At 39.7% G+C, this 25,823-nt stretch overlaps 4 protein-coding genes across 4 annotated transcripts; 2 read left to right on the forward strand and 2 right to left on the reverse strand.

Annotated features, from left to right (window-relative positions):
- Positions 1–302: 302 nt before the first annotated feature.
- On the forward strand, positions 303–3,500 carry PCOAH_00048530 (Uncharacterized protein; the record flags this gene model as incomplete). Its single annotated transcript, XM_020061636.1, has 1 exon — positions 303–3,500. One exon carries the CDS (start codon positions 303–305, stop codon positions 3,498–3,500), a length of 3,198 nt encoding a protein of 1,065 aa, XP_019917180.1.
- A 104-nt stretch (positions 3,501–3,604) lies between these two features.
- On the reverse strand, positions 3,605–4,763 carry PCOAH_00048540 (Transcription initiation TFIID-like; the record flags this gene model as incomplete). The annotated part of the gene is made up of 3 exons (XM_020061637.1): positions 3,605–3,799; positions 3,915–4,004; positions 4,113–4,763. The coding sequence occupies 3 exons, from the start codon at positions 4,761–4,763 to the stop codon at positions 3,605–3,607; spliced, it is 936 nt and encodes a 311-aa protein (XP_019917447.1).
- Positions 4,764–6,350: 1,587 nt separating this feature from the next.
- Positions 6,351–7,403, forward strand: PCOAH_00048550 (Heme/steroid binding domain containing protein; the record flags this gene model as incomplete). The annotated part of the gene is made up of 1 exon (XM_020061638.1): positions 6,351–7,403. One exon carries the CDS (start codon positions 6,351–6,353, stop codon positions 7,401–7,403), a length of 1,053 nt encoding a protein of 350 aa, XP_019917345.1.
- Positions 7,404–7,828: 425 nt separating this feature from the next.
- Positions 7,829–9,907, reverse strand: PCOAH_00048560 (Peptide chain release factor 1; the record flags this gene model as incomplete). Its single annotated transcript, XM_020061639.1, has 8 exons — positions 7,829–7,987; positions 8,154–8,262; positions 8,365–8,429; positions 8,567–8,704; positions 8,844–8,990; positions 9,161–9,211; positions 9,366–9,545; positions 9,839–9,907. 8 exons carry the CDS (start codon positions 9,905–9,907, stop codon positions 7,844–7,846), a joined length of 903 nt encoding a protein of 300 aa, XP_019917240.1.
- Positions 9,908–25,823: the final 15,916 nt, after the last annotated feature.

A 25,823-nucleotide genomic window follows, 5' to 3' on the forward strand; every position in this document is an offset into this window, starting at 1 on the left:
GCGCAGTTTGTGAAGTGTGTTCATGTGTTGGGAGTGCGAGCCTTTTGTCCTTGTTGGCACAGTTGGCTAGCTATAACAGAAGGGTAAAAAAAAAAATAATAATAAATTGAGCATACACACACTAGTGTAACAACATAGCAACGTAACAACGTTACAACACATTATCATATTAACGGATCAACACACACCCTGCTGTGTGTGGAAATTAGCGAAGAAGGAACGCCGAACGTCAGCACTGGTGCGCCCCCCCACGTGAGCACACCATGCAGTAACCTGTCATGGCGCCGAGGAAGGGAAAAAGCATGAAGGCGGGCTGCCACCTACGTAGCGCGAAAGTTTCGGAGAACACAATCAACAAGCGAATCGAAAGGAACACAAGGAGCAAGCGAGGCGAAAAAAACACTAGGGGCAAGCGAAGGGTCACCAAGGGACAGCAAAAACTCCCAGATTTTTCCTGCCTGAAAAAACTAATATATGAACAAAAAAGAAAGGACAACATATCAAATTTATTCTCCTTTAACGACCCAATCATAAAGGAAAAAATAGATAAGTTCAATCAAATAATTGAAAGGAAGAAAGATTTTTTGTGTGAAACAAGTGAAAGTAAAAGGGGTGGACAGGAAGAAATCTCTCCGAACGTATGTGAGACGTCTACCTTTGGGTACACCTTCATCGACAGGGTGGTGAATTACTCCCACAAGGAGGACATAGAGGACTTGATACAGCACGACGAAGATGATGAGGACGATCCTTTTCACTCTGATTACCCATATCAGCACCATTGTGGTCGTTTAGAAAACCGGGAGGATAGCCAAACCACGGATATCTACCTCAGGGATAATAGAAGCGAGCAGGAAGGGGACCTCCTGCCCGGCCTGGAGAACCCGTACTGGGAAGAAAAAAATGGAAGCAAGCATAACCCACCCCAAAGCTTGAACCCCGAGAAAAACAGCAAAAGGGTCACATGCAAAGGGAAAGAAGAAATCCTATATAGCAATAAAGTAATAATTGATAGCCGAAAAAAAGACCTCATCCTGGACCAGCTCAAACTGAAGTTCGATGAATTCAAAATAGACACGCTGACAATACCGCAGAAGCCACTCACTATCGTAGATGAAAATGGGGTCGAGAAGAAGAAACTGTTCATTTTTAACATTAACAACAGCAGTGACAGGAGGAAGAACGAGAAGAAGAGGATCCAAATTGTGTACGACAGGGAGGGGCGATCAGATGTGGGTGCATCACAAGTGGGGATGTTACACGTGGGGGGATCACAAACGGGACAATCTCCAGCGGGAAAATCCCCAACGGGACAGTCTCCAACGGGCCGCTCCCCCCCGGGGAAAACTCTTGACGAGTGCAAGAACGATGCGGACGTGATCGACCTGGTCAGCAGAATAACGGAGCAGAAGGAGTCCTACCTCTACTTCGTCGTTAAGAACAACCAACTAATGCTAAAGAGCAACAACGACTACTTCAGCATTATGATGCATTACCTGTGTGAAGGAACCTCTGGCATAAACCTACAAATGATCTACTACCTTTTAATGAAGCCATCACACATGGACATGCTTCTCTACCTCATCCTAACTTATCATAAATTCTCCTTCGTTGATTTGTTGGACCAGTTCGAAAACGTGTCTGTTAGTAATATCGTGGAAAGTTCCTTCGAGGAAATGACCTTATACGATTACTACTATTATTTTTTTCACATCCTGGAGGTTTCGCATGAGCAGTTTTATATGTCCCTGGAGGTAATGGAAAGCATGAAGCTTCTGCTGAACAAGTATAACTTCTTCCTGGGGCGGATGCACAAGAACTCGATTTTCTCCAACGCCAATTTCGTGCTCGGCATGGGCGACATTTTGGATGTCCACCGGGTGTTCCTACCGGGGGGAGGGAACGAACAAGAGGCGGGAAAAGCGCAAGAAGAAACGAACGGAAAAACGGACGGAAAAACGGACGGAGAAGCGAGTGAAGAAGCAAGTGGAAGAGCTGAATCGGGGGATCCCCACCCCTCGCAAACCCTGCGCAGGAAAAACGGAACCCTCCAGTACATCCTTAACACCAAACTGGAGTTCATACATTACCAGCAAATGAACTTTCTACAGGAGACCCACTGGGATGAGATAGAAAACTACCACCACCTGAATCGGTTGGACAAACTGGTCTACTACACGAAGGACCTCTACTATGAGTTTACAAAGAAGAACATTTACAGCAAATTAGAGGAAATCACATGTGAACAGAAGCACTTGGATAAGGTACAAATAATCGAGTCGTGCAAGAAGGAACTGCCTCCCTATAAAAAGGGGGTAAAGTTCATGAATTTTCTAGGGGTGCATTCTCACTCCTTCGTGTGGCAGGTATACTGCACCGAGATGGAGCTGTTTTGTGTGCTCAAGTTTAAACAAATCCGTCTGGGTGGTGATGCCCCCCCGTCCAGGTGTACGACGGGTGGTGATCATTCCTGGCAGATGCAGCGCACGGACCCACAGGGGGAAGCACCCCACCTGGGACGAATCGAAGCCGAAATAAACGCCGCTCTGCTAAACTTCCAAACAGAAATCAAGGAGAAACAAGTGGAATGCTTGTATGTCCCCATCTCAGTGGAAATCACCAACAGATTCATCGAAAAAACAAAATACATTAATGGAACCCCACTGAACGAATTTATCTACAGCGAGTTCCTCTCCGGTATCGACTTAAAACTCCGGGTCTTCAAACTCAAGTGCATTATGCTAAAGGTTATAAAGGTCGTTATGAGTTTTTTAAACATCCCCACGTTGATCATACTTAAGTGTTCGCGCATCTTTGTTAAGGAGGACAGCCTCATGGTGAATGGCGGCATCCCCCTGGGGTTGCTGTCTGCGGAGTCTGTTCTCTTCCTCCTGGATAACATCGATGAGACAATCGCCACACGCACGTACAGCAAAACGCTTTGGCATTACCTCCCGCCCGAGGTTATCGGGGAGGCACGCGAAAAAAGCGGTGACGGATTAGACTGTCCAAATGACCCAGCAAATGGTGGAAGTTCCCCCCTGGACGGTGCCCCCATGACGAATTGCTTTCTCCTCGAAGATAGGACGCGGTTAGAGAAAGCTTACTCCTACATGATTGGAAAAGTCTTCGAAGAAGCACTTATTGACACCTTCACAGGGGACAAATTCGACTACCTCAATTTCGACGAGGATGTGAAAGATTTTCTAGAATCCTGCTTATCCGAAAATGTGGAACGACGCCAACCACTTAGTAAACTTCCACACCACATATGCTTCTCAGATTGCTTCGATCTATATATTAACATTTACGATGACAATATCAATGCGTACCACAATGATAAGGAGAAAGCCATTCAACTGAGAGACCTAAAGTACATCAACAGCTTCGACTACAAAATGTTTTCTATTCCTTCTGAGTCTTCCTCTCGGGCCCCTTCCTTCTCCTCCTCTTCCGACTCGCGCCACTTTAACACGTCCAGTGGGTACTCCTCCAGTTGAAGGCTCTAACGGAAAGCACCTCCTAGCTGCACTGGTAATGCAAGATTGGGGGGGAGAAGGGAATACCAAGCCACCTCTAATGATCGAGCCAACCTGCCAACCGGTCAGTGCTGTGATTTGCTTTTAATCAAGTAGGGGTAGAGAATGTCGATGCACCTCTGGAGGTTCTGGTAGCTCTTGCCCCCCGTGAGGGTTATGTTGCCCGTGGAAAATATGCTGGCCGAGACGACGTCCACCTTGCTGCGGCTCCTTTCCGCAGTGCTCTGGGCGCTGCCCCAGGCGAAGTTCCCTTCGGCTTGCTGAGCGGGGTGGTAAAACAGTTTATCAGAATGATGATTTATCAGATTAGCAGTTTAGCGGATTAAGCATTTAGCGAACACGCACAGGAACCGTGTTAATGTGCGAATGACCTACCTCGCTCGCCTCGGCGGCGTCCCTTTCGTTCTCATTCGTGAGGGCGATTTTCACCTTGCATGCCGGAAACACATTGGGGTCATAGTCGACCTGGAGAGGAACAACAAAGGGAGAAGCGTCAGTTTAGCGCGGAAACAGATAAGAAAGAACAAATACGCGCAAGCAAGCACTCCTACACATGATTCCCCTCACACCTACACTTTTGTAGTACTGCGCGAACAGGGGCAGCACGATGGAAAATCCCACGTTGTAGACAGCCAGTATGTTTGTGATCGTCACGTTTTTTATGCTTATATTTCTAAAGTTTAGCTGCTTCAACTTCCTTTCAATTTTCTTCATAGCTATTTTACACGCCTCGATGGAATTATTTCCTGTGCAGATTATTTTTCCATTGGCAAAAATGGACACGTTAATAATAATTTTTTCTCTCGTGCTGTTCTGATCGTCGGGGAAAGCATCATCCCCCAGGGTAATGGTGGCCTCCCCTTTGGGAACTTCAACAACCTGGGATGTTGTTGCGGCCCACGGTGGAGGTATAACTACATTAGTCTCATCAGAGGGGCAAACAACTCCTTCACTCCTCTTCTGTCTCTCTCCCTTTTCATTCACAAACCGGACGTACTTTTCTATACTACGGGTACTCACTGGCACGTCAATTCGCATGCACTTGAATTCTCGAGGGTTGTAAATACAGTTGGCAAAGTGTTTGTAAAGGTTATCTAGATTGAGGGAGGAGCACAAAGTTGCATTCATCGAGATGTTGTGGACGCTCATGTTGTTTTCACTCTGAGCGTAGATGTTCTGTGCTTGTTCGCTGTTCAGTTTGACTCTCTTCAGCGGTTGCGCCATGGTCGCTCAGTGGGCTCCACCACGTGGGATGTGCTAACTACACTACTACACTACTACGCATGATCGCTTTCCCCCTTTAATGAGGTGGATCTATCTGCAAAAACGAGTGCCGCTTCAAATATTTTTTTTTTCTTTTTTTTAAAATCTCAACTCCGCGGAGGAGAGGACGTGGGAGGACTAACTATAGGAGCAGACGCGAGCATGCCTTATGTGCAATTCTGTGCACGGAGGAGAGGATCAGACATGCGGTTCATGCACGCTCACACTTGTGAAGAGAAGAAGATGCACTCTTTTACGGCTCACTGCACGTTATCGTAATGATGAAGCGGAAAGGCGTTACAACAGAATAGCCCCGTGCGAAGTACGCTCGCCTTACACGTCTATGGTAGAGGGAGATTCTTTCCCTTATGTGAAGCATACCACCCCTTGCAGCGCATTAAGAAACAGCGCAGCACAGAACCCGCTTCATTCCTTTTCGGGTGGGAAGGAACAAATGCAAAAATCTCTTCACGTGATTCCTCCGACAGATGCTCACTTCATATGATGTTTCAACACGGAGGGATAAAACCCGTGAACAGCTTCCTTCAGCTTGACTCACCTGGGAAGTTCGCCCGTTTATATTCCCACTGCGTAGAATTTCGAAACACGCTACGCACCGTAAATTGGGGGAAAAATCTCCCCCACTGGCTTTTTATGAACTTGTATGTAGCTCACCACAGAAAAGGAGCCTCCCGTATTTTACCAATCAGTTGTTCATACATTCATTCATTTTTTTTTTTTTTTTGTCAATTCTGCACTAACCCGTTATGTTACGAAAAACAAACAAACAAACGGAGCAGGTCCCGTGAACGATCGTAATTTTCCCATTTTACGGAACATTGAGAACGCAGCTTCTCATCTAACGTTGCCATTTCCTTGAAGTCGAATTTCCTTTCAGCTTTTCCCCAGCGTACTAACTGCAACGGGTAAGAATATTGCGGGTAAATACGCGTGCTACATGCGAATGTACGGAGGAGCACAGTTGAGGGGCTAGCAGTAGGGAGATTCTCCAGGTGGAATTCTTTCATGTTCTTTCTTCCACGGGAACAACGTTAAGGGAAAAATGACCCCAAAGGGAGAAACGGGAAAACACAGGGCACTCACAGCTGCGCCAAATTGGCAATCGGGCCATTAACGTGATTTTCTCCATGGTTAGTGGAGGTCACCATGGGAGACGCCCCCGTTAGAAGCAAGCATCACAAGTGATAAAGGAAAAAAAAAAAAAAAAAACATAGTACCACCAGATCCGCGTCGTACTTACACCAAACTGCACAACAATGTGGGCGCGCGCAAGTCTACACAAACGAGGAGCAACGTAGAAAAAGGGTGTCCCAGTTTTCCTCACAGGAAGGAAAGAACAAGTGGGGGAAATTCGCCCGATCAATTGTTGTAGTCAAGAAGGGGGCTCTACAGATTTACGGGGACACCGGTGGGTGGCCTTTCTACAGCGTTCCTGGAGGGAGAACGGCAGGGTGGGGGATCCAGCTGATTCCCCAATTGGAGAAGGCCAAGCGAGGGCTAAGTTGCCAAACCAACCCGCGCACAAAAATGGAGGACGATGAACAGGAAGAAGCAGAGGGAGAAAACGTCCGAGGGGCAGGCCATACAGTGAGACTCCATGGAATGGAAGATAACGAGGAGCAAAAAAGGAAGGTGAGTCAGTTGATTAGCCCGGAAGGTGAACAGATGGAGAAGGCCCAACAGGAAGACTTTTCCCCCGCAAGTGAACCTCTACTCGTAGGTGAAACTTCCCCCAGTGGACCAAGCACCGACCCACCAGATGACCCACACGAAGGAAACGAAGACGACGACAATAAGTGCAACGCGTGCAACTTTTGCGAAGATGTGTGCTTCTCCATCCTCTGCGCAAGGTGCAAAATAAAGAGGAAGAACCTCTACGCCAAGTACAAGAAATATAAAAAGCACAACCTTAGAATATGCCAAGAGAAAATTAAGCTCGTGCTGAAGTTGAACGTGAAGGCGCGAGCAGAGATACAGTCGGGGCGTCTCCCGGATGGGGGGACTAGGGGGCGGTGCGAAATGCTGGAAGCGGCAGATGCGGTAGAAGCAACAGACACGGTAGACCCCCCTAACGGAAAAAATGCGCCGAACCAGGAACACCCCGTCCAGGCAGAGCAGAGCAACCCCAACAGCGAGGGCGACGAAAAGGAAACACCCCGAAGGAGGAATCAGTACAACACGCTAAAGCACACCATCAGGAGGAGCAGAAGTTTCACCTACTCGGAATGCGAAAGGGAAAAAGAAAAAATGGAATACTATAATTACATCAAATATAAACAGTATTTTACCAAATGTGAAGTCAGAAGACACTGCCATGTGAATGACTGCTGGGTAGTGGCCAATGGATACGTGTACGACGTTACAACGATCCTCGGCTATCACCCAGGTGGGATTAATTGTATTTTAAAAAAAGGAGGTGATGATGTTTCTGTGGATTATTCTTTCCATTCCAAGTATGCACAGAAGAATTTTTGGGAACCTTTAAAAATTGGCAAAGTTATTACCTGCTCGAGGGAAGTTAACGACTTGTCGTTGGGAAATCTATCTTCCAATACGAAAAACAAATGCATGATGATGTGACCCTTTTTTTTTTCGTCTTCTGCTTTGAGAGGAGACTGTGCAAGTTTTTTTTTTTTTTTTTTTTTTTTTTTTTGTAGCTTTTTTAGTGAGTTGTTTGGCTAGCTGCCTTATCTTCGACGTTCCTGTTAGTTTGTTTGCCTGTTTGTGTGCCTCCTCGACGATGTCGATATGTACACTACACACATACCACGTCCTATCCGTTGCAACTGCGTAGAGCATAATGGCTTCCCCACACATGGACATTTCCGCATGGGCAGTTCGTTGCTAGCGGAAGAGAATGGCCAACTTGTTCGTTGACTTCATGTGTACCCTATTTTGTTCATTAACCTGTGCATGCACGTTTCCCTTCTCCCCACGCCTTCCTCTTCCTCTTCCTTTTCGTGTTTTTTTTTTAGTTTTTTTTTTTTTTTTTTTTTTTTGTCGCGCCGCTTGCAACCTGCCTACTGATCCACATTCAGTAAAAACTCCAACTTTACCTTTACAAAGTATATCAAGTCCAGCTTCCGCTTCGTCACATGGTCAGTTATGTACCCCCTGAAGAAGTTGTACGTCCTGATGCGGCTGCTCCGGTTACTGTCTTTTATCTGCAGTGTGTGTGTATGTATAAGGAGGCGCAAGGCATTCAGTGCAGGTGGACCAATCGGTGCAACTGCGATGTCAAAGAGGTGTTTTTCCCCCGGACATTACGTTGCGCCGCGTTATACACGCACACACTCAGAAAATCGCATTTATTTGTAAGGAAAAAATTACCACTTTGGCTCTTTCACCCCGGAGCTGTTCCTCACTTTGCTTATGCCGAAGTTGGGAAATTTTCTGAGTTAACCTTTTCATGGCAATTTTTTTGTTCATTTCTTGAGTCCTACAAAAAGGGGGGACGAAAGATACAGGTGGGCAAGCTTTGTCATTTTGTTAGCGTTACAAAAGTTTTTCTTTTCCTTTTTTCCTTCTCGTGATGTGTAACCTTTCCTCCTGACATTCGGTCTTCATCCCCGTTGGCTTGTGCAGGATGGACACACCTGATTCAATCTACGGGGGTGGTGAAAATGGAAAGGTTGGTCAAATTGGGAAGGGTCAGGAGGTGTTCCATATCTCACAGTGTAGTCCCATCTTTCCACTTTGTAGTCCGGTCCCCCTTCCCCAGTGGGACAACCCTGTTGACGCACCTTGTTAACGTTTTGTCCGCCCGGCTTGCTCGACCGGAAGGTCGTAATGATCAAGTCCTTCAAATTGACTTCATCTTTCCTGTGTTCGTCTTCGTGCAAGAAAACTGCGATCGTGGCCGTGGAGGAGTGGATTTTACCCTTTTAGGGCAGGTAAGGATAGGAGGAAGGAGGTGAGGAGTGACAGATCAAATGAGTAGTAAAGACAATACAGCACCATACACGTTTGTCATGTGGGCAGAACTGCTAAGCTGCCTTCTTCACGGAGGGCCGTCCTTACCTTGGACTCATTCCGAGGAACCCTCTTCACTTGGTGGATGCCGCTCTCATTTTTGAACAGATCATAGAGATTCGCTTTGATTTCCTGCCCCTCCTTGGTTATGCACACGTCGGAGGGGGATGTTACCACGAGGGACTCGCTAGCGTCCTGCATGAAGGAGTAGACCAATGAGTGAATTCTTTCGCAGCTGTACAACTGAATAATTGCGCTACGTAGCACCCACGGAGGGAATCCCTTCCCACCGCGTAACACAGGACATTCATGGGGAGATGCATAAAACGTAGAATTTCTGTCGTGGAAATGTGCGCCTCTCTTACGTGGACTCGTTCGACTCGGCAGTTTATCCTCTCCGCAAAAGTTTTGTACGTCTAAACGTGGAGGAAGAAGGGGGGGAGACTGAATAAGATAAAATGCAGTACAGAATTATAGAATGGGTTTGTTGATGTGCAGAAGACCTGTTAAAAGCGTTATATATCCCTGCACACACAAAATATGTGTCTGGCTGATCCACATTATACTAACATTTAACAGCTCCTTTGACCACAGCATCGCTTCTTCTCCCCCCACTCCCGGGCGGAATTCGATGCGTATGCAGTTTTTGTTCTGCACAGATGGGTCTTCCTTTTTCATGTACAGATGGAGGACACTGCTTCTGCGCATTCCCCTGGGGTGTGGTATCGCTTTTCTTGCAAATGGGGTTAGCTAGCCAGAAGGGGAAGGAAAGAAAAATATATATATATACCAACATTTATGCTTGTGTGTCATTTTGGCTAGATCTCATCGTGCACACCCGCACACGCAGCCATACAAAAGGGGACAATACCCTGCTCGACTTTGAACGGACATTTCTGGAACTATTTTCTCTTCCCCCGCAAGCGACTGCGCGAGGTGAATGATCGTGGCAGCAGCAGCAACGGGGGGTGGGTACAAATGTGTTTATTACGAACGCCCCTTGTGTGTACATATCGCACGATGACTGCGCATCGAGAACGCACCTGATCTATGCGGAATCCAAACACGCAGAGAGGGAAACCGAAGAGGAGAAGGTAACCTATGACAATCATCTCCCTTTTGGTGGTGTCGTCAAGGAGACGGGGAGTGGCACGTCCGCTGTCCACCGATGATTAGGAGAACTTGACTCATCCTTCCGTGCTTATACCATTCAGCACACAAACACACAACAATGTGAACATACGTGCATACAACAATATATGTATATACATACACACAATGGTAGATTCACCCCCCGGAGAAGGTTCCCCTCCCCCTGGCGACTTCCCTAGATCGCCAACTCCTTTAAGGGTGGCTTTACGGCCAGCCATGTGTTCCGCGCGCTACGCGTTTTCGTACGGACCTGCCCCCGTAGAATGGGTCAGACGGTTAATCGGTTGATCGGTTACGTGGCTAAGCAAGCCATAATGGCCAACGCGGTCGTTGCGGAAGGCGTGGGGGCCCAGGCCCGCGATGCCACACACCTTGCGGTGAATGTACACCTTCGCTGTGGGGCTTCAAACTGGCGAACGCAAACGCAGAAAAAAATAATACTAAAATAATAAAATAAATAAAAATAAAAAATATATATATATAAATACCTGTTCGGATAGGATGCCAATGCGACTGGCAACCGTTCTTCTTGCGTAGGTCTCATTAAATCGCGGCTGCGCCCCATGGGGGGGAAGATCCCAGGAAAGGGGAAAAAATTGTGCGGAAAAAAATAAAAAAAAAAACATTTAAAAAACTTCCCGAAAGGAAAACCCCATTTATCATCTCACTATGGGTATTACCGCTTCGCGTAAAACTGCTTTATATAGTTGATGAAGGGGCGGGGGACTCATTTTCAAAGTTCTTTTTTTTATATTCAGACGAATGATATGTGGATGTGCTATACATAATGTTCACACGTTTTCCTCTCCAACTATATTGGAAGTAATGGTCGTCTCGTCTGATCCTTCGTAATCTTCTCTATGTTCAGTGATGTGTGTAGAGGAGTTTACTTTTTGCGTTATTTGCACTTGGATGTTTATGTCGCTGTACTTAAGGAGAGGCCCTGCTCGAATTTGGACGTCTCGACAAAAGGGGGGAAGATTTTGCACACCCACATTGAGGGGGGTGGGGGAAGGGCGGTTGCCTAATCAAAGCGCTTGGTTCAAGGAGGTTGATTCAAAGCGGTTGGTTCGAAGCGAGGTGGAACACATGAAGGCATGTGTACAACTTAGATGACGACGCCCACTCGGTCACGAGTGCCCCTACCTTGATGCCGTTCTGGATCAAGCTGTTGTAGAGGGAGAAGGCGTACACGAGCAGTTTGTACGCCTTTGTTGTGATGACCACGCTAAGAAAGATGGAAGAGTCGATGTGCATGCTAGCACAATTGTTCTTTCGGACTTTCTGCAAGGGGGGAAGCAGTGAGAGGAGGGAAGTGGACCAAGCACGTTAGGGGGTGTGCGCGTACATGCGAGAGAATGCGAGAGAATGCGAGAAAAAGTGCGAACAGATGCAAGCAAGTGCAAAGGCATAGGTATATGGCGCTACTTAGCGAGAGGGGAGGGGGAGGGGGAAGACTGCACACCTGCAGTATCAACGCCGAGATGTGCAGTTGGTGGTGTCCACGAAAAAACCGCGCAGACAATGTTGTTATACGTGGCCCGGATTCGCTGAACGGGAGGGGGGGGTCCATGTCGAAGAATTTATCGACGTGGGGGGGAACGTATATACCACATTTTTTTGTGGGGACGCCCACCATATACAGTTTTCCGATGTGGGGACTTTATCACATTTTTTGGGGGGGCAGAACTTATTATACACCACATGGTAGGCGTTCTACAAATGTGTGTACATATATATGTGGGAGATCGACGATGGGGACGTTACCACATTTTGGACATCACTATTTTTGGGAACGTTCTATAAGTGTACATATATGTGCGAGATCAACGACGATGTGGGGGGGTGGAACGTATTATACCACACATTTTGTAGACGTTACCACATTTTTTTGTGGGGGAGGAACTATAATGGGAAAACTATAACACACAGGAAGGACAACCATGGAAAAAATTTATATCACCCACTAATACGGTCAGTAAAGTGGTGACCTATGCCGACGAATTTGTCGATGTGGGGGACGTTATTACTTCGGCGTCCACAATGCAATCTACCAATGCTACGTCGTGTGTAATAATGTCAATATCTCTGATATCCGACATTTTATATAAGGATTTTAAACAAAAGTTTTTACTGTTATATATAATAAATGGTGTACGAGCATTTTTGTCAGTAGTGTACCTACTATACACACACTTCTATATGTATACGTATTTAATAAGTGCGCTGAGCATTTTTCCCCCCTTTATAACATCTTCTATGTTATTTATTTCCTTTCTATATATAAAGAGGGTAATCACCCATTTTGAGGAAGAGGGGGAAACTTCGACTTTGCCTTTTCTCTTCTCTGTTTTCCTAATTTAGCATATTCATATTCATAATTCTGTTACGTATATAAACCGTATACAATATATATGTATATGTGACGTCTTATTGTTGTAATTCAAAAATTGAAGGAATGTGTAGTATTATTGTTTAGAAGAAGGAGGAATACTAAGGAATTCCAATATTTCCCTCATAATAACCATCATATCAGAGGTGAGGGAGTGGGTGAGAAATTTCCCACAAACATAATATGTGCACTTTGCACAAAGGAATGAACAATTTCTAACATAATTATATATAATATATAAGTAGGAAGAACATACCGTTGAAAATGGCAAATGTATGTAGAGGAAAAAAGAACGAAGAAACACGAACAAAAAGAAGAAATGAAAAAAATTATCATCCTTGCCCTATATTTCCCTGCCTGCTTACTGTGTAATAGCAGGGAATGTGCACTTCCATACAACAATTCTTAAGATCACCGCTCAAACAAAAAAAGAAAAAAAAATAAATTGAAGGAAGGAAGGTACACATTGTAATAGTAGTACTAGTAAGGTGGCATTTGTTACCAAAAAAAAAAGAAATCATCATCATCCCTCCCCCTCCTGGGAGGAAGGAAGACATAAATAACTACAAGGTACGTAACTGTATAAGGATAGAATGCCTCTTATTTTTTCTACTCTCCTTTTTTTTTTTCTTTTTTTTCTTTCATTTTTTTTTTTTTTTAAAACTATAATAATTTAATAATATGTGCATACATATTCTATAAGTTCACACATTCCACATTGAATATGCTTACCTATGCACAAACTGTAAGAAGGAGAAGGGGAAGAACGAGCAAGTAAAATTTTTATAAATTTTTTTTCTTCTACTTCACCCTTTAAAAATGAATAATGTACATTAATTAAAGGAAAAATTAATGTTTAATAAAAATAACACAAGGAAGTGGGAAGCAAAAATGTTTCCACATTTCAACTTTTAGATGAATATATATATAATGAACAATTTTTTCTTTAACATAAATATATATAATAGAAAGGAAGAAATACACAATTAGAAGGAAAAAATGGCACCAGACGTAAGTGGAAAAAGAAAACACAAAAGAAAAAATAATTTATCGACTCCGCTTATAATATATAATTGACCATGAACACAGCAATGTATACATAATGTAATAGGAAGTGTGAGAAATACATATATATTTGCCCAATTATCTCTATAGGGGCAAGAAGGAAATGAACTACCTTCACAGAAGGTGTATGAAGCACTCGGGAAGAATGGCAACACTTCTAGTTGTGACACTACCACAGTTGAACAGAGTACACTGTTCATGCGAACTTATGTCAATACACATAAGGATGAAATTAAGAATGCCTGTTGTTACGGACGTACAATAGAAGAAAGTGGTTTATCCAAAGAAGATCGTTGTGGTTTTCTGTTTTATTGGATAATTGATAAAATAAAGACGAAACTGCAGGATGATAAATATCTGCAGGCCACCAAGGATGTTTATCAATTACTGAATTCATTTAAACCTGAATGGCAATGTAGTAAAATATACGATGGTATGGGTGAACCTCTCTTTATGGAAAGTAAAAAATTATTTGATTTCGATTATAACTATAGAACATTACAGAAATCGTCGTTAGGTAATCCACAACCTTGTTGGCCACAATATAACGAAGACTGGGAAGCTGCTAAAAAAGAATACGAAAAAATGGGTAGAACGTGTGATACTGATAATACTTGTACTGCATTTATGAAAAAATATGACCAACATTTTAAGGACAAAGCTCAACCACCGAAATTAGAATGTGCAGAAGTCTCTAAGGAAGAAAAGAAAAAAGAAGAATCTGAGGAAGGTTCCGACGACGAGGACGTTGGGGACGATCTCCTCATCGACCTCGAAGACGAAGACGACGAGGTGGACTTGGCGGAAGGAACATTAGGGGTACGTCCACTTACTCGGAATAAATATGAAAATTATTCATATTATATGATGTGCATATATGTAGAGCACCCCCCTTTTTATGTGCATATTGTGCAATTAAAATTGGTAGGTGGTGGTGTAAATACATAAAAATATATATATTGCCACTTGCATTTGTAGGTGAAAAATTTAAAAGAATTACCTTCACATAGGGAGTTTTATGACATGTTCGAAAGAGGCATGACTAATTGTCAGCAATATAGCAAAGGCGAGTCGTGGCCTAACCAAATGAAGAATGGATTAAAAGGCGATATTCAGGATATTAAAAAGTATGCTGAACAAACTGTGGGAGCGTTTTGTTATGCATCGACCAAGAAAAATAGCCCCCCCACGGACAGTGAAATGTGCAAATTCTTATATTTTTGGTTAGGTAAAATGTTATGGAAAGAAATTAAGCCTAAAAAAGCATTCAGCAGTACTATGAAAAAAATTCTAAGTATAGTAAAGGATTGGCAAACTGATCATGGTTGCACTTTTACATGCAATAATGGAAAGCACCGTAAATTTTTCCAACAAAGAAAATTGCTATATGAATACCTCAAGGACAAAGACACTATAGAACAACAAATAAAAGGTGGTACGGCTTCCTGTACTCAGAAGTACTTGTCGTACTTGGAGAAAATTACTGCTGCTTACATGAACATGTATGCACAACGTAATGGGAAGCAATGGCATCAAATTTGCAAAGAATTTGGTGAAATTGTTGACCAAGAAGTGTGGGGGAAATTAAATGAAGTGGACAAATTGAAATGTTCAGTAGTAACAACAACAAAGAATGGAGCAACATCCGCTAGCTACCCATCTGAAGGGAGTAACAGCGCTACCATCAACAAAATCACTCCTATCGTCTCCTCTGTACTTGGAATAGGAGCACTACCATTGACTGCTTTCTTATTATATAAGGTAATAACTACTATACATTTGAAATATGAGTAAGCGCATTTTACTAACATTTTATTCATATTTCCCTTTTTAAAATACACAAAAGTACACACATAAATAGACATATACACCATATATATATATATATATACAGATACATATTTGCATATCCCTTTTTTTTTTTTTTTTTTAGTATAATATCTTACCTCCGTGGTTCCACAATCAACTTAGGAAAATTGGAGCCAGGAACGCAAGAAAGAGAAGGGGAAGATCCATTGGACATCACCACTTTGAGAACGACACATTCACAGAGGACAATTCAACAATAACAGACTCAACCGACATGTCGGCAGCAGGAGATTCTTCCACATTATATTCGGGAGATACATCCACCGAGTTGTCAACAGTGGCAGACAATTCTATAGACAATGTTACAGTATATACAAGGAGACCCAGAACAGGAAGAACAGGGCCAAAAAATAATAGAAGAGCAAAACAACAACAGCGGCAACGAAGGAAACAACCACAAAGGAATATAGCTTATCAAAACATGTAACACTATTGTAGTATGTAACACCATTGTAATTTAATACTTAGAAGGAAGGGAAATGTTTCCTCCCCGCCCGGGGAAGGACATGAATAAGCATGTATTTTTTACAATGTGGAAGGGCATAATGCAATTTTTTCTTCCTTCTTTCTTTCTTTTATTTTTTTTTTTTTTCTTCTTTGATTTTTCCTTTATTTTTCTTCTTTCCTCCATTCTTTTTTAACTTTTTTTTCTTTCCTTTCTTCTCCTTCTTACTTCCATTTGTGTATGTTTTTGATTACCTCTCTGCATGAAGGAACAATATTCGCAGTACGGTGCAAAAAAAAAAGAGGAAAAGAGAAGAAAAAAGAAAAAAGAAAAAAAAGGAACAACAACAAAGAAGAAGAAAAAAAAAAGATAAAATTCCATTTTCTTTCACCATTCCATTCCTTCTAACATATAGAAAAATTAACTTACCACTTTCACAGTTCCATTTTTTCTTCTTCTATTATTTTTTCACGATTTAATTTTTCCACCCTCTTTATATCTGAACATTTATAAAGAAGAACAACAACACAACAATACAATAACACACAAATACAAGAACAAAAAATTTTTTTGAGCACAAAAAATATACAATTTTAGTGCAAAAAATATGTGAGCATAATTTGCTGCTCAGCCTTCATTTCACACCGTTGGAAGGAAAGTGCGTTCTTGAAAATTGAGCAACATTCTCTTCGGGGGAGAACTGACCACATTTAATATTATTTTTTTTTAAATAATGTCATATTTAATAAAATATTCAATGTAATATTTAATAAAAAAAAAAAAAAAATATGTGTGTTCTGTTAATTTTGCATGATGATATCATCTATATTATTGATTGTGCACTTTTAATTTTTAAATTTTAATTAAAGTATCTTCACACACTTAAAAAAAAAAAAGAGGCAGTATATATCGCAAGCACGTCGCACGTAATCTATTTTATTAATGTTCACTAATAATAAAAAAAAAAAGGAGAAATAAAAATGGCACCCCTAAAATATTCAATACTTCTTTCCTTTCTGCTCCTATGGAAACATACTATCTATGTATGAAAATAAGAACTACTAAATTATTTTTTTAGAATTTGACGCACACACACATACACATATTTATTATGATTAACTTCTTTTCTTCTTTTAATAAAAATAAAAGAAGGAAGAGGAAAGAAAGGGAAAAATATATTTCCTTACCCCCTTTTTTTTAGGTGACTGCAATAAGCACAACAAAGAAGAAAGGAAGTGCCGGTGTGACCGCTCAGGAAAAAAGTACCACCTTTAGCACCATCACCTTTGGCACGCCCACCTTTGGTATAAGAATTAGTCGATCCTTAGCGAGTGGCACTAATGTGGAAGAGCAAACGCAGAAACAAAATGAACTTTCTGAAAGTTCTAATACACCTTCCTGCGGAAGCAACATGTTTGGTAATGTGCGCAAAAAATTTTGCTCTAAAATGCAATTAAAAAAGGAAGCAAGCGAAGAGAATAGAGCAAAAAATAAAACACAGAACAAAAAAGCAGGGAGTCGGTGCGCATTTAAAGCACTCTTCAAGAAGTGCGCATGTGCTGACACCAAGAATAAAGCCTGGTTATGCTTTATGTTGGTCGCTGCAATTTTGTACCCAATTTTTCTGGTATGTATAAGTCCGATTATCACACTTATACAGGGTGGAGGAGGTTCCGGAGGAGGCATGAGCCTAGGAGTCATACTGACATTTACGATTCCAGTAATCATGGGATTTGTGTATGTTGGCATACTCATCTGGTTTTATCGTTCAAAAACATGGATTCGTTGTATTGAAAAAAACATCAACCTACAAAATTGTTCATTAAAGGAATAACAAACAATAGAAAATTTGTCCATTAAAGGAACAACAAACAATAGCAAACATTGTTCATTAAAGGAATAACAAACAATACAAAATTTGTTCATTAAAGGAATAAGAAAACAATAGAAAAATTTTCCATTAAAGGAATAACACAACAATAAAAAATTTTGTTCATTAAAGGAACAACAACAATACAAAAATGGTGCATTAAATAGACAACAAACAACCAACATAGGAAGGTGTGTTAGGGTCGGAAGTGTTAAGGGGAGGAGTTAGGGGGAGGGGGAAAATGCAAATTTTATTCCAATTATTCCATTCCCCCCTCCCCCCCCTTTTTTTTTTCTAGCGGGCAAGTTCTGCTAATACCATAATTTTGATTTTATGTATATGTGTTCATTAGAAGATCCATTTCCCTATGATCATCCTTTTTTTTTTTTTACTGTATTCATGTTAGTGACTTATCCAAATAGGGACATCCTATCCTACCCTACGACGTCAGGAGTTTTAATAATTTGGTGAGGAAGGATGTTGTTTATTTTTTCTTTTTCAGTCGATATGATGTACACATATTCTTTCATATACACAATAAGAAAAAATTTTCCCTTCCTTAATAATATATATATGGAAAATGAAAACATGCTTTTAAGGAAGAAGAAGAAAACATACATTTTAAGGAAGAAGAAGAAAACATACATTTTAAGGAAGAAGAAGAAAACACACTTTTAAGGAAGAAGAAGAAAACATAGTTTTTTAAGGAAAAAGAAAATGTATTTAAGGAAACATATTTAGGACAAAATGTACTTTTAAAAAGAGGGGTGGGGGGACATACACCTTCATGTATTATGTATGTGTATTACATGTATGTATATTTATGTGCACAAATGTACAGAATTTGTGTGTTCCATATTATGATAATTAACATAATTGTCATTTTTATAGAATAGGTGGGTATTTTTATAGAATGTGGGTATGTGCTCTTATGGAAACATATATATTAATTCTTCCTTTCTTATTTACTTATTGGGAGTATTCATGAACCTCTATAAAATTTTCAGAATTCCGCTAATTAATGTTCATAACGTACACACACACTGTATGAATTATGTTTTGCGGTTATTATAATTAATGTGAAGGAGGAAGGAAACATTACACATTCATTTAATGTTCTACATTCAATGTGTTACATTCCACACATAATGTGTGTGTTCTGTCTTTTACATGCGACCATAACGTATATTACGATTCCGTTCATTCTTCCCTCTTGATGATGGTAGTCTGCTGTATAAAGTAGAATTGTCTTCTGTCATGGAATCTGCTATTGTGGAACTGTCCAGTGTAGAATGATCTGTTGTTGTATATAATGTTGTTGAATCGTTCGTTGAGGTGTCGTCGTCGTTGAATAGGTCTGAGTTCCAACTTTTGGTTTTTCGCCGTTTTCTGTTACTTCCATTTTCCCCCCCAAAGGTGTTACGTATTCCAGGAGGTAGAAGATCATACTAAAAAAGGAGAAGGTGAAAGGAAAGGAAGGATGGAAATATATACTTCCGTATACATACATGTAGCATATATATATATATATATATAAAGTAGCTCCCCTCCCCCCCTTTTTTAAACATTTATTTTAAAACGAGACAGAAAATATTAATATGCATTATTATTATCAGTTATACACTTCCAAATATGTGTATAGTGGTGTTAATTACCTTATATAAAAGGAAAGTGACCAATGGAAGGCCTATTGCAGCTAATGCAGAAGGAACTGCAATGGTGGTTGCAGTGGTAGGGGTGCTAGGAGAATCAGTTCCTTCCAATGTGGTTAATTGTTTAGTTGCTCCATTGCACCCTTTTCCTAATAGGTCCTTATACTTTGTGTCTTGGGGCTCCTGATTCACTTTGACACAACATGGATCAGTGCTAGCATTAGCATTGGCACTGCAATCCTTAGTAGCAGCATCAAAAACTTTAGAAACCTCTTCTAAATACGTTTTATGTTTGCTGTCACACCAATTTTTGTCATCGTTCGGTAATTCACCATATATAGTGTCAAAGTCATTATAGTAGTCGAATACGGTTTTTCTTTGTTGGAAGAGGGACCAAGTAACATGGTTAGGGGTGGTTATAAGTGGGCATTTTTTTGTACCAGGTACTTTCTGCAATGCGGTATAAATGCTGTTCATGGCGTCATGAAAATGAGTGCCACTTTTCAGATTTTTTATTATTTGATCACCCAACCAATAATAAAAGTAGTTGCAGCGATCTGCATACGATGGATCACTGTTGCTCATCATTTCCGTTATAAAATACCACGTACCCGCTATTTTTCCTGCACAATCAGTAGTCGTCATCTTGTTCTGTAATGCACTTTGCAAATTACTCTTTATTTTTGGGACACTAGGATAACTATTATTGTCGTATAGCTGACTCATCACGCTGAAATCCTCGTATGCTTTACGTGAAGGTAAACTAATCTCAGTTGATTCCTATAATTATAGTGGGTGAAATATATATGTGTATACATGTCGGCACTGCTACTACATGATATACGGAACATTATAAACATACTACTTTTTTGCACTTCCCAATAGTGGAGTGAATTCTATCGGGCGTACCATTAATGTATCATCTGCTCCATATGCAGTTTTACATTTTGTTTCATGCAGTTGTGTAGGGTTGCACTCTTTATACCTTGTGTTCAGTTCGGAACAATATTTCTTTGTACTAGCATCGCCATCATCACAATCTTTCTGCACCTTTTTATATGCTTCAATGACGTCTTCTACACGTTGACAATACTTCCTATTATAAGGCTCTCCCTCAGACTGTAACTTCCCTTCTATATTTTCACGGTCCTGAGAGTAGTCATACAATTCTTTTAAATGGTAGAAAAGTTCCTCACTGATATTATTGGAGTATGTGATGAAACAATCATTCAACGAGGTTGCGCCATGCCTCATTATGTCGTAAATCCTTTTCATACGTTGTGAAAATTCAAGGTCACCTGAGCCCCCGTTGAACATATTTCCTATATAGAAATAGAGGAAATAGCACAGGTCGCTGGAATATGAACTCATATTGCATTCTTCCCTTCTAAGTGTGCAGCACCAGGCATTTATAATTTTCTTTGCATATTGTTCAATACGAAGATAATCACATAATTCCCCCTTTTTCCCTTTATAGCTATCTTCATGGCTTATGTAACAGTTCTTCTGCTCCAAATTCCTATACATCTCCTCTGAAGGTAATTCCTCCAAATCATCATCCTCCTATAGAGGTAATTGGTATATTACATGTACTTCCATACATTTTTATTACATTATTGATAAAAGATTATATAAATAAAGTATACGTATCTATGTTAAGAAAGTAAAAAAGGAAGGAAAAAAAAGGATGAAATGAAAGAGGAGCGAGGATCCTAACCTGTAATATTCTTCCCTTTAGTTTTGCCATTGTATATATGTGCATTCCTTTGTTTATGTATATAGTATATTTTAAAGAATTTTCACATATTCATTTTTAGCATAAATGAATATATATATATATGTGAGAGAGAACAATGTATGTTTGATCATTATTAATATGAAAACTTTTACTTTTTACATAATGCACATATATTCTTCAATTTGTTAAATAATGGGAATGTAATCCCAGTTATACATATATGTATGTACATTAAAATCATTACATATGTACAAAAAAAAAGAAAAATTAGGAAAAATATATCGGAATAACGAACACAACAACGAGGGAGGATAAAGTTCCTTCTGCATTCCTTATGTATTTATTGTACCTTTGCACAGTTCTGTGCAACTATTCAAAATAGTGCATTACATTATTATTCATTTCTCCTATGTATTGTGCATATAAAGATGTACCTTCTCATAATAGAAATTTCTGCTCACACTTTTAATTTTTGTTAATTTGTTATTTAAAAGTGCTACTTAAAAATTTCCTATATATAGTACATTCCATATATGACATATTCCCCCCTTTTGTGGATTGTGTATACCTGCATTTATATTCAGAAATGCAAAATCGATGTATAAAATAGGAAAAAAAAAAAAGTACACAATAAGAATAATCCCATTTATTCTTACAGCAGGAATCCATATTAAGGCGCTCCCTCCGTTTATGACCGCTGTGTAATAATAATAATTTACTTTTCCTATTTTCGTTTCTTCTTTATAATATGTAGTGCTGAACTTTTCTTACGTAATAGGAACATATCCTATATACACATACATATGTATGCATCAAAATCATGCCGTACCATGTGTACGTACTTAATGCAAGAGAAGTAATACATGTGCTGGAATAACAAAAAAATAGAATGTAAGGGGAAATGAATGATTTAAACTTTTCCCATATATGTTTTTTTCCTTTATTTATTTTTTTATTTGATTATGCATAACCTTCCTAGGAGTATTATTATTATTTACCTCATTCATTTATTTACTATATAACAGCGTAACTCACCCCTCCCCCCTTCAATATGCTCTATATTCCTCTTTTTATAATTGTTTTCAATAGCAATAATAATAATTTGTTCCTTCTCACTTTTTTCTTAAATTTTCCTTTTTTTCATGAGTACATTATAAATAATTCATTCACATGACAAAAAAAAAAAATGTGCACATATTATATTATGTATACCATTTTGAAATACCCACTTATGGAGTTATTCACCTCTCTATAGGGATGATAATGTTGTGTTCATCATTCATCTGGCGGATGATGAAGTAGTGTATGGGATGGAATATTCGGACGAATTAGTTGAATCATATTCCGTTGTTGAGTCGTACTCCGTTGATTCGTCGTCGTCATCGAAATCATTAAATTCTCTCCTAATGGCGGACCTTTTACTTCTGCTTCTTCCATTTCCAGAAGAGGACTTATTCCCCTTAAGGAAGAAGAGGTGCGATTTATACTTGTAAAAAAAGTATGCCAATGCAGGTAATCCTATTGCAGCTAATCCACCAGACACAGCAGCAGGAACAGCGGCACTTCCACCAGGTTCGGAACCTGAACCAGAAGAACCTGGGTTCCAGGTTCCAGTAGAACCTGGTCTTGGACTACCAGTGTTCTGGTTTCCCGTGGAACCGGTACCCGAAGAACCTGGATTCCAGGTTCCTGTAGAACCGGAACCAGAAGAACCTGGGTTCCAAGTTCCTGTAGAACCTGGTCCAGAGGAACCAGGTTTCCAGGTTCCGGTACTGCCGGGTCCGGAAGATCCAGGAGACTGGTGTCCTGTACTACCTGGACCGGAAGAACCAGGATTCCACGTTCCCGTACTACCGGAACCAGAAGAACCGGGATTCCACGTTCCTGTGGAACCTGGTCTTGGACTACCAGTGTTTTGATTACCAGTAACTAAAGTTTCTTCTTTATTTACTTCAGTACACGTCGCTCCCGATAATGTCCTATTACTGTATTTATCGAACTTCCTATAGAATTCTTCACAATAGGAACTTCCACTACCATTACCTGCACAGTGAGAACTCATACTATTATAAGCTTGAGTAGGTTTCTCCCCCAAGGAACTAGAATACACTCCATAATCAAACTCCCCGCCCCCCACACTTTTGCAAATAGCCTTGAGGCCGTAATAATAATCAAACACTTCTTTCATTTTGTAGAAATACTGTCCGTTTATGTCAGAGTACATATTTATACAATCTGAATTAGGGACCTTTGTGTTCAGTGTTGTATATATTGTGTTCATAATATCCCCAAAATTAGTTATGCCCTCACTTGTGCTGCGTACTATGCTTCCTAACCAGTAATAAAAGAAAGAACAACGATCTCCATATGCGGGATCCACACTACTGTTCATTCCTCCATTAACATAGTACCATGCATGCGCAATCTCCTTCCTACAATCCGAAGAACCCGGACATTCCTTCAATATACTCCGCAGACTACTTTCCAATGTTCCCACATCAGGACGACTACCAGGTAAATCCTTCTGAAGGCTCAAAGTATCGTACACTCCTTTCGAATATGAATTATTTCTATGTGGTACCTACAGATATAATTTGTAAAATATATATGTGTGTACATACCCGTGCACATTCCTTATTATATGATACATGGGGAACATTATAAGTATACATAACACTATATATATACATTTGTTAATAGAGAAATCAATTATATTGGTTGTACCATTGTTAAGAGGTGTATATATATATTCTTCTATGTATATATAGTAATGTAAATTTAAGTCAGAACTTCTTTACACATGTGCTCACACATTTATCGAAATAAAGGAAAATGTGAGAATTCTGTTTGCTTCTTAATTATAAATATTAAACATACACCAAACTCCTATTCTTTTCCCTTATATATATACTGCACAGTTCCTTGAACAATGATAACATATTATGCTCATATATATTCAATCACCACATGTATGTAGTTAGAGCCGGCTATAGGAATAAATGTGCTGGAATAACATGAAATAAAGGAGAAGAAAAGAAAAATGGAACTTACAATTTTCTATACACGTTCCTTCTTTATACATTCCTTCTTTATGCATTCTCCACATGGTTCGATTATGCGTGATTATTGAGAATATTATGTTACTACTTACACGCCTTAGCTTCTACATATACATATAATAATGTGCATGCACCCTTCCCCTCTTTGGATAAAAAGAATTTTCATATATATATATGTGTGTATATGTAGGTACATTGCTTATTTTATGTTTTATTGTTTTTTTTTTTTTGGAGGAAGGGGAGACTGCCCATTAAAAAATTGATCACACATATATAGTATTGTATAGTTCAAGCATATGCATAGTACACTCTTCCCCCCTTTTTTAAATGTGTATATCAATTTATACTCATTGAAGTGGCGTTATTTTATGAGCAAGATACAGGCAAAATTTTCAACAGAGAGAATTGCATTATGCTTAGAAAAAAATACAATATGCGCTCTTGTAAGAACACTCCTTCATGTACACTTCCTCCCTTCCTTCTATAATCATTCAATAATAATAATAATTTTCTTTCCATTCCATTCCCTTCCTTTTTTATTTTTTATTCTTTTCCTTTCTGATGTGTTCACTACAAATAACTCCCTTACATAAAATATAAATTGTATTACCTAAGCTGTTCCTTCTCTCTCTTCTTTTAACGGTAGATTACATTTTTTTATACATATGTATATTCATGTTACGTTATTGTTCTTTTTTTTTTCTCTATTTTTTAATTGTTTTTTTTTTTTTTAAGAAAGGGCCATAAAAAACTTTCCCTTCCATGTTCTATATATATTGTTTCTTAGTATATTATTATAGCCTTCCATTTTGTTTATAGAACTTTTTTAGGATTTGCCCCCTTTAACATATAAATTCTGCCGGCACCTTCCTGTGCCTGTTTAAATGTTTTGTTCCAATAAAATGATTCATATGCACAGTTTATATATATATAAATATGCAGAAATAAGATTATAATTATTACAACTTATTTTAACTTGCTTTCCTTCTTTTTATTGTTTCAAACATGTAATTAAAACAGGTGGTGTTATCAAACAAAGATGTGTAAGCATTTTTTTTTTTTTTCCTTAATTATAAATTTCTTCCTTCCCCCATCCCCTTTTTACTTTAAAATCCATATTATACATTTTTTGTATACTCATTCATCCCATGTGTTCCTTTTTTTTTTTTTTTTCTTCTTCCCGGTTTTGAGTTTTAAAAAGGTTAAAAAAGAGTTAAAAGAAGGTTAAGTTAAGCGGAGGGAAGGGATTTAAATGGAAGAAAGAAGGAAGGTTACTCCTTCTTGCGTCCCCCCACCACATTTCCTTAATGCGTTTAACCACACTAAGGGGGAAAAGAGTACCTTTTTTTCCCTCCTTTTTTTTTTGAGCAAATATTCAGTATTCTTATGAAGTAATGTCCACGGTACTACACATTGAAATTTGTTCTACAGGAAGTTTATATGAACTATTACCTGCATATAGGTGCTTTGGTAAATGGCTCCAATAGTGGACACTCCCCATATGGAACGGACACTATATGGTATGGTTGTCCAAACTGAACTTCCAAAGCATGGACCCCATATGGTGGGTAAAAGTGACGTTGCAACCATGGAAGCATGGAACAGCAGTTTTTTAATAAAATGTGTGTACACAGCTACTACAACTGTTGTTCTATGTATACACTTCACACATTGCAGTGTATATGCACAGCTACTACAACTGCTGTTCTATATACACTTTACTGTATACACTTCACACAGTGTGCATAAGGAAGAACTGTATTTTTTTTTATTATTACAACATCAA

The sequence above is a fragment of the Plasmodium coatneyi genome, chromosome 13 (genome assembly GCF_001680005.1).
Source record: "Plasmodium coatneyi strain Hackeri chromosome 13, complete sequence".
Classification (NCBI taxonomy): domain Eukaryota; phylum Apicomplexa; class Aconoidasida; order Haemosporida; family Plasmodiidae; genus Plasmodium; species Plasmodium coatneyi.